Source organism: Nicotiana tomentosiformis, chromosome 9, assembly GCF_000390325.3.
Source record: "Nicotiana tomentosiformis chromosome 9, ASM39032v3, whole genome shotgun sequence".
NCBI classification, from domain to species: Eukaryota; Viridiplantae; Streptophyta; class Magnoliopsida; order Solanales; family Solanaceae; genus Nicotiana; species Nicotiana tomentosiformis.
Window position 1 is genome coordinate 112,587,444 of NC_090820.1, and position 8,936 is coordinate 112,596,379.

Here is an 8,936-nt window from a genome sequence, read left to right on the forward strand (position 1 = left end):
TTTTACAAAGTTAAAAAGTAAAAAGGACGAACCCATCTGAGTTTGGAATTTTTCACAATGCAATTCAAATAGTGAATGCAGACCTTTATCAAATTTAAAAAAAGAAAGTCTTGATAGATGATGAAAGAGAAAATAATTTTATATTGAGTATAACGACGTATAAGTAGTTGCAACCAGAGGCGGTTCCAAAATTTAAAAGTTGCGAGGCATCATTATCGAATAAAAATTTGAGCAAATGCTGGATTAGGAATCGAATCCAGGCCGCACAGTCTAAGATTTGAATTTTAGGGTGTCAAAATATATACATGTTATTTAAGATATATTACATATATACATAAATATTTTTTTAAGCCTGCCTTATTGAAGTTTGATTTTGAAATTTCTCTTTGCGGAATTTGGCATATTGAATTTAGAGTAATTCTTTAGTGAGAATTAAGAGGTGTTATAAATGGGTAGACCTCTTTAAGTTCAGCCGTTTCACACACCTTCAAATTAAAAGTTGAGTACACATAGACTTGGTTTTTTATTCTTAACTTAAGATAAATGAAACTGAGAGGAAAATGCAAAGAAGGAAAAAAAAGATAAATCTTATTCTTAGCATGAGAGACGTACCAAGTCACCTAGCATATAGATATGACTTGTTAAAATAGGAAGAGAAGCATTGGAACAACCGTAAAATTACTTTTATGTTACCTAAAGGTCACGAGTTCGAGCCGTGGAACAATAGAAACAGCCACTAATGCTTGCATTAGATAGGTTGTTTATATCACATTCCTTGGCATACGGCCTTTCTCCGAACCCTGTCGGGGATGAGAGAGTTGAGAACAAGGCAATTGCCTTATGGTGTATATTGGGTACTCATCATGTGCCAAAGTGGAAGAGTTTCCTTTACGCCAACATTAAAGGCTTGGTTTTAAGCTTTGGCCAGCAGTTATCTTTAAGCATAATTTATGCCATGCCGTATATATAAGACTATATATAAGTTCCAAAAGTCTTACTTTTTTTTTCTTAAAGTCCATAATAATCAAACACGTTCACATAGAACCAAATGGGAAAGTATTTGTTTTAACTTGAAAAATAAAATTCAAGTATTAATTCTAATGAGTCCACTTTCTGAAAAAATTAGACAGACCTCTACCTATAAATAACCAAAAAAAAGAAAATATTCTGTAACATTTGTGCATCAATTAAAAAGCTGTTTTCACAAGGCAAAGTGGCTCTTAGTTTAGCATTATGGTCTTTCAGAAAAGTAAAAGGCTTGTTCTCTTGATTTGAGCAAACAAAGGAAAATACTACTAAGTTATTGAAGACCAAACCAAAGCAATCTTAGCTTTCAATGTAAGAAATAGCAAGAAGCATTGCCCCACTACTTGTATTAAATGTGATAGGTTACTTATTGTCTTCTTGATTTGATTTCTTTAACTGGTTACAGCAAGTATATGCTAATTGAAGCTACCATGATTATACAACACTTTATAGCCATTAAAACATTTAAAAAAAACAAGAGGGGGAAAAGTAAAGAAAAGAAAAACTCTGCCAACAATAAATATGCAAACAGTATTTTGAATGTCAAAGAACCATTAATTTCTCAATCAATCTATATGGAGTTCATAAAAGTAGTGTCCACATCTTTTACTCTTACAATTATTGCTATTGTCTTCTTGTTCTTTTCCACTAGATGCCAATGCCATCCTTTAGACCCTCTAAATCCTATTGAGATCAACAAGATTAGAGTCATTATTCAAAAATCTCATTTTAGTTCCCTCTCCAATTTAACATTTCACTTTGTTGACATTGAAGAGCCTGAAAAAAAAGATGTCCTTCATTGGATGTACTTACATTATAAGCATAAAAATGTTCCTTTTCCTTATCGTCGAGCCAGGGTAGTAGTTCGCGCAAATGGTGAGACGTTTGAAGTCGTTGTAGACTTGGCCACTCGCTCTATCATATCAGAAAATCTATATACTGGTCATGGTTTCCCTCCACTCACTCTCGACGAAATTGTACAATGCAGCAGGCTGACATTGAGGAATCCTAAATTTCAAGATTCAATATTGAAAAGGGGTTTGAATATATCAGAAGTTAGTTGCATACCACAACCAGTTGGATGGTTCGGGCAGCCAAAGACACGAAGAATACTTAACGTTCCATGTTTTTATCGACGAGGGACAACTAATTTTTGGGCAAGGCCAATTGAAGGGATCACTACAATAGTAGATGTTGAATCCATGAAGATAATCAAATATATAGATAGATTCAGAGCCCCTTTGCCTGAAGCCGAGAGTGCTGATTTCCAAACATCGAGCCAGGGATCAGTCGCTTGCAATGACACTGACACAAGCCGGATTATCATCAAAGGCAATGAAGTTAAATGGGATAATTGGATTTTTCACGTTGGATTCAACACGAGGGCGGGTATGATCGTGTCTACAGCTTCTATATTTGATGATACAAGAAATGAATATCGACGTGTGCTCTATAGAGGTCATGTATCAGAGACATTTGTGCCTTATATGGATCCTACATTTGAATGGTACTACAGGACTTTTATGGATATTGGTGAATTTGGTTTCGGAAGGTCTGCTAGTAGTCTTGTCCCGTTGCTAGATTGTCCGAACAATGCAGTGTATATGGACGGATATATGGCTGATTCAGATGGACATGTAGTGCAAGTTCCCAATGCGATTTGCATATTTGAAAGATATGTTGGCGATGCTGCTTGGAGGCATACAGAAAATGGAGTACCTGGAAATATAGTAAGCGTCTAAATATAAACATTTGCATACTTACTACTATAGTTATCTAGTGACATAATCAACATTCAATAATTTGTTTTTGCAGAACACTAAGGGACAGCAAGAAGTTAATTTGGTTGTTAGAATGGTTGCAACAGTAGGAAATTATGATTATACACTTGATTGGGAGTTCAAACAAAGTGGAACTCTCAGAGTTGGAGTAAGAAAATTAAGATGTTGTGCTTGTTAATATCCTTCTGATTTGCAATCTTTATTCTTTAGACTTCTGGAAGGGAAGCCTTGGCGTAACTAGTAAAGTTGCTTCCATGTGACCAGAAGGTCACGGGTTCGAACTATGAAAACAACCTCTTGCAGAAATGCAGGGTAAGGCTGCTTACAATAGACCTTTGTGGTCCGGCCCTTCTCCAGACCACGCGCATAGCGGGAGTTTAGTGCACCAAGCTGTCCTTTTTTCTTTAGACTTCTGATTTGTCCGTGCAGGTAAGTTTGAGCGGAGTTATGGAGACGAAGGCTGTGAAATATACGAACAATAACCAAATAACTGAGGATGTTTACGGGACCCTTGTGGCGAAAAACACTATTGCAGCTAACCATGATCACTTCCTTATTTACTACCTTGATCTTGATATTGATGGTACTGATAATTCATTCCTAAAAGCCAAACTGAAAACTAGAAGAGTGAAGGACTCAAAAATTTTACCTAGGAAGAGTTATTGGAAAGCTGTTAAGGAAACTATGAAAACAGAAAATGAGGCTAAGACACACATAGGACTAGAACCAGCTGAATTGTTGATTGTAAATCCAAATAAGAAAACAAAGATTGGAAATGGTGTATCTTATCGACTAATACCTAGTCGACCAGCCATGTCCTTGCTATCGTACGATGACTACCCTCAACTTCGAGCAGCTTATACAAAGTATCAACTGTGGGTGACACCATACAACAAATCAGAAAGATGGGCCGGGGGATTCTACGCTGATAGGAGTCAAGGAGATGATGGCCTAGCAATCTGGAGTCGCAGGTAACTTTACCATGTAACAGTCCATCCCACTAGTGATATTGTCTACATTAAACCTAAAGTCCACACAACTTTAAGACGCATAACTAAGGTCTAAGGCTTACTTCTTTAAATAACCAGCATTTCTCTCGTGTTTTGCCACGTGGAATTTGCCTGGGGTGTTACATATTAGATTTTCCAAGTGTGGCCTTGTTGTCTCAAGATCTGCATTTCTTGAACTTATCACGATTGATTAGTACATCGTAGATGTTTTTTTAATCTTCTTTTTTTACTTGATCAATGATATTATACAAGCTGACTTTTTGGTGTATATATGCAGGAATAGGCATATTGCAAACAAGGATATTGTGCTTTGGTACACTGTTGGTTTACATCATGTACCATGCCAAGAAGATTTTCCTGTAATGCCTTCAATTTATGATGGTTTCGAGCTCCGGCCAACAAACTTCTTTGAAAGAAATCCATTGCTGAAACAATGATATACCTTGATAAGCTGATATATAATTTGAGCAAATGCAAATTTCAAATTCTTCTATTAAACATTTAGCTCATATGTAAGATGGCTTTGATGATTCTTTTAACTCTACTACATAAAGTGTACTAGTAAATTTGTTGTAATTTATATGGAGAACAAATCGCCTGAAAGACGACCATCCACTTTCATTTTGAGCGTAGACCAACATGTACTGATGTACATCACACGACTGATACTAGTTGTGTGAGTGTGTTTTGACAAGTTGAATTTGTGGGAGCTGAAATCTTCTATAACATAAGAATTGGGTCCAAAAATTTCACTTGTCAAACATAGACAATCCCCATGTGTCAGTTGTGTAAGGCGCAAAGTAAAGTTTATCCAGAAATGTGTGTGTTAGGTAATAAAACAATCAATTTGCACAAACTATAAAGCAAAAGACAACATTTCTAGATTAAATTCTTCTTTTGCAAACAAAACTGGAGACAAAATTTGATATAAGGATAGGCAGATAGGAAGAAAGAAAAAAAACAAGCTAACAAACTTTTGATCACAAAATAGCCAATCTAGAATAGTTTCTTCCAAACAGGGTGCTTCATCCAAACACTTTCCACCATAGAATCAATTGGAATTCCCTTTGTTTCAGGCAACAGGAAGATAACAAACAATCCCATAACGACGATCCATCCGGAGAAGAAGAAGAAAATATAGGCTTGCATTGTGCAGAGCATTGTCAAGAATGCCTGTGCAATGAGGGAAGTGAAGAGCATGTTGGTGCTGACCGCGAACGCAAAACCAGCCGTTCTTGTTTCCAAAGGGAATGTCTCACTTGGAATTAGCCACCCGAGCGGTCCCCATGACCACGCGAACGACATTACATACGTGCACACCAGAAGAACTACCACTGCTGCTAGTGTCCTGTCCAATGTTCCTGTCTCCCTCAAATTTGTTACCAATATAGCTCCAATTGCAATCTGCAACATTAAAATCAAACTTCTATCAGCAAAAAAGAACAAACAAAGGCATCGCAATTTGATATTATAGTCTGTGATAGAAACATACTCCCTCAGTCCCAATTTATGTGGCACATCTCGGCTAACAAGGGTTGTAGTTGAACTATATACAAACAGCTCTAGCTGGAAAGGGGATAAGCTCGACAAAGACTTCGAAGGAAAGGAGGTAACCAGCTACTAGACCGAAAGGAAGGGGTTTTACCAATTGATCAATAAGTAGTTGCGGGGGAAACTGGTCCTACTCCTTAGCCAGGATCAAACTCTTCCTTTCCGGTTACATTGGCTTGGCCTTTATTTTGAGAGTCAAATTTCTTAATTTTTACCAAGAATTCAGACATAGAATCTCGAAATTTTTGAAGTAAAATGTACATTTTTGAAAACTATGTAAAAAGTACTATAACTCACAATAATTAATAATTCAAAATATTTATATGAATCACCCTAAAAAGCTCAAACGATACCATATAAATTGGGGCGGAGGGAGTATTAGCCCAAGGGTGGTTAATTGAATTCTTGAAAATTTGAAATTTTAGAGTAGTGGCAAAGGGATTCAGAAAAATGTGTTTGATCACGAATTTGACTCTTGATAGTGATATTTTAGCTTTTTGTGAATCCATTTGCGACAAATTCTGCCTCCGCCACTGCTAACAATTTAATCAATCATGCAAGTAGTTTTTTTTATGAATAGTGTACCTGAGAAATTAACATTTGGCAACAAGCTTGGAGGAGCAATTTTCTTCTTCCAACCTTGTCAACAAGATAGATGGAAATAAATGTACTTCCAACATTAACAAGTCCAGTAATAACAGAGGATAGAAGCGAGCCATCGGTCTTAAAACCCATAGTCTGGAAAAGAACAGGCGCGTAAAACATAATGGCGTTGATTCCAGTAAATTGTTGGAAGATTTGCAACAAAATTGCAATCACAAGTGGCGGAATACTAGCAGCCTTAGCTAAGTTCCTGAATGGATGTTTTACTTGCTTAGCTTGTTCACACGACGCGACAATTTCTTGATACTCAGACTCGACTTCACTGACACCCCTAATCTTTTTGAGTGCGGCCTTGCCCTGTACCTCTTTGCCGCGCTCAATTAGACTCGTGGGGGTGTCAGTGATGACAAAGGAACCAATAAGTAGAACCATAGCTGGGACAGCTGCAAAGCCAAGTGACATTCTCCAACCATTTGGGTGAATCATTGAAGTTCCATAGTTAACAAGATTTGCTATGAATATTCCTATTGTTACAAAGAGTTGGAAGAGAATATTCACTGCTCCTCTGTGTTGGATTGGTGCTACTTCAGTCAGAAATAGTGGAACTGTCTGAAAAAATTCCAAAAAAAAAAAAGGAAAAAAAAAGAGAACTTAGACCTAAGTATAATTCACGTGTCAAGTAGACATTTTAAATTTGTTTTCCAAGACTTGGTTATGACATAAATAATTTTTGAAAAAAGAGACTTAATTTTTTTGAAATATTTTTCCCTATTTTTTGTTAGATTGTAAAAAATACTTTTCGGATAAATTATCTTATTAAAAATTAATGATAATATTAGCAAATCAGATAGCGTTTTGATGAAATGTTTGAATAGTATTAAACGATGAGAATAATATCTAAATGTTGGTTAACAAAGTGCTATGAAGTTACGAGTTGAGATAATTATGAAAGAAATTGACTTCCGTCGAAAATTATTTTCTAACAAGCAAACAATAAAAGAAATCTTATTTTCTGGAAAAACTTTACACTCCCAAATACTTAGAAATTTGGAATTGAATGAAAGATATTATAAAGTTGCAACCATTTCAAAATATTCTATGAATCTTGAGTATTAAGTTCTATGCACAGAGTGTTAAAAAAAGATTTATACGATCATGTCACATAAAACACAAATTCAACGCAAATAATTCTTTACACAAATATTAATTGGTAACCTTATAAAAATGGGAAGGGATCTTCTATTAAAAGATCAATCTGCACTAATATCCCAAGAAAATCTTTACTCTATCGGTGTATATAACGGTAAACATAATCATTTTACTAATGCGTACCTCATTTCCAAAGCCAACACCAATACCAAATAAAATTCTACCACAAATGAGCATCCATCTGTTATCCGCGGCGGCGCTCAAGGCAGCTCCGCCGATGAAAAACATAGCAGCCATGAAAATGGTTGGTCTTCTCCCTAATTTGGTGGCAGCTTTCGACGCGAAAAAGCTCGCAACGAGAGCCGATAAGTACAAGGATGAAGTGAAGAGTTGGAGAAGTTGATCGTTATATTTACAGTAGTTATTCTCTTTTGCATGTAGCTTTCTTTCATAAACATGTGGGAAAAATTTTACCAAGAAATCATCCATTCCTGAAACTCCTCCTGATTTAATAAATCCAAAAATAAAATCAACATAAATTAATGTTTTGCACTTCTTGATGCAAAACCACATAAGAAATACAGTGGATTCACCCCAATCCAGTATTTTTTATGCGAAACATGAAAATCTACTAAAATTCCAAATAAATATTAGATCTATACCAATAATGTTAAAATTAAAACGAGTCTAGTGCTAAGCACCAGTGGTAATGGCCTAACTACATACGGTAAACGGTTATTAATAGTGGTGAAGTAAGAAATTTCTGATAAGAGTGATTCAAAAATTAAAAAAATAATATACTTAGAATTTGAACCTATGACTTAAACTAATTTTTGGATTAGACCTCCTTTATCACTAAACTAGGCGTTTCTCTTTATATTAAGGGGATTTAATAGTCTATACATAACCACATAAAAAAAAATATTCTTACACTATAAACAGAGTGAAACCCCTTGGCAACATGTGGCTCCGCCCTGGTGATAAATAATTATAGTGTATTGTGTATATAGAAAATTATACTGTATATACAAATTAAAAATTACTTATATATAGTGTGTGTGTTGAATCTTGAACCCCTTAGCGGAAAATTCTTATAAGTTGAATATTTTTAAGTTAAATCAAGAATTCGCCCATGATAAGAAATGTTCTAAGAAAGGCCAGCAAAAAATAGAACAAGAAAAACATACCTGAAATACCAATATCATAACCAAACATGAGGCCACCAAATGCAGCGAAAATCCAACAAGAGAGCGCATAAATTGTGATTTTAGAATTATTTGTCTGAGCATTCGCCATTTTTGCTTTCTTTTTTCTGATATCTCTCAAAATTGCAAAAAATTCAAAAGACAGCTCTATGTAAATGCTACACTTTTTTTGAGTCTTTTTTTCTGTTTCTGCTCTTTCCTCTATATAAAATTTTATAAACCAGCCAAAGAATATTACATGAGAAAGAGACAAAGAAATCTAGAGTAGATTAATACTCTATTCTTTGCCTCTTGACTCTCCAGTTTTTTGCCGGAATTTAGTTAATCTTATAAAGTCAATGCCTTTTATAGTTTGAGATTACAGTTAATTCTCTTGCTTACCTTTCGGATAAATTTGTGACTATATTTAATTAATAGGTTGCTAATGTTTGGTCTCCCAAAAGTTTTGGATATCCATCCACCATTAATATTTTTTAATTTTTTCTCACTCTTAGTTCCGTATCGATACTCGTATTCGGACTTACAGTAGACTTACAAAAATCGGGCAAAATAAAAATGGACGGTCGGCTGAAACTAATTGTACTTATTAGTCGAATATATATTGGCTATCA

General features: G+C 35.2%; 2 protein-coding genes across 2 annotated transcripts; one reads left to right on the forward strand and one right to left on the reverse strand.

Annotated features, from left to right (window-relative positions):
• Positions 1–1,520: 1,520 nt before the first annotated feature.
• LOC104107599 (primary amine oxidase 1) lies at positions 1,521–4,420 on the forward strand. The gene is made up of 4 exons (XM_009616448.4): positions 1,521–2,756; positions 2,842–2,955; positions 3,237–3,778; positions 4,095–4,420. Exons 1-4 carry the CDS (start codon positions 1,602–1,604, stop codon positions 4,252–4,254), a joined length of 1,971 nt encoding a protein of 656 aa, XP_009614743.1. The 5' UTR covers positions 1,521–1,601; the 3' UTR covers positions 4,255–4,420.
• Positions 4,421–4,676: 256 nt separating this feature from the next.
• LOC104107600 (sugar transport protein 8-like) lies at positions 4,677–8,658 on the reverse strand. The gene is made up of 4 exons (XM_009616449.4): positions 8,308–8,658; positions 7,304–7,623; positions 5,954–6,580; positions 4,677–5,221 (listed from the first exon to the last, which is right to left on the reverse strand). Exons 1-4 carry the CDS (start codon positions 8,414–8,416, stop codon positions 4,814–4,816), a joined length of 1,464 nt encoding a protein of 487 aa, XP_009614744.1. The 5' UTR covers positions 8,417–8,658; the 3' UTR covers positions 4,677–4,813.
• Positions 8,659–8,936: the final 278 nt, after the last annotated feature.

Excerpts from the sequence above, each read along its gene's own strand:
- LOC104107599 (XM_009616448.4), top strand. The coding sequence starts at position 1,602 with ATGGAGTTCATAAAAGTAGTGTCCACATCTTTTACTCTTACAATTATT. Across the intron at positions 2,757-2,841 it reads ATGGAGTACCTGGAAATATA|AACACTAAGGGACAGCAAGA; the intron begins GTAAGCGTCTAA and ends TTGTTTTTGCAG. Across the intron at positions 2,956-3,236 it reads GTGGAACTCTCAGAGTTGGA|GTAAGTTTGAGCGGAGTTAT; the intron begins GTAAGAAAATTA and ends TTGTCCGTGCAG.
- LOC104107600 (XM_009616449.4), bottom strand. The coding sequence starts at position 8,416 with ATGGCGAATGCTCAGACAAATAATTCTAAAATCACAATTTATGCGCTC. Across the intron at positions 7,624-8,307 it reads TTATGATATTGGTATTTCAG|GAGGAGTTTCAGGAATGGAT; the intron begins GTATGTTTTTCT and ends TTATTAAATCAG. Across the intron at positions 6,581-7,303 it reads GTGTTGGCTTTGGAAATGAG|ACAGTTCCACTATTTCTGAC; the intron begins GTACGCATTAGT and ends GAATTTTTTCAG.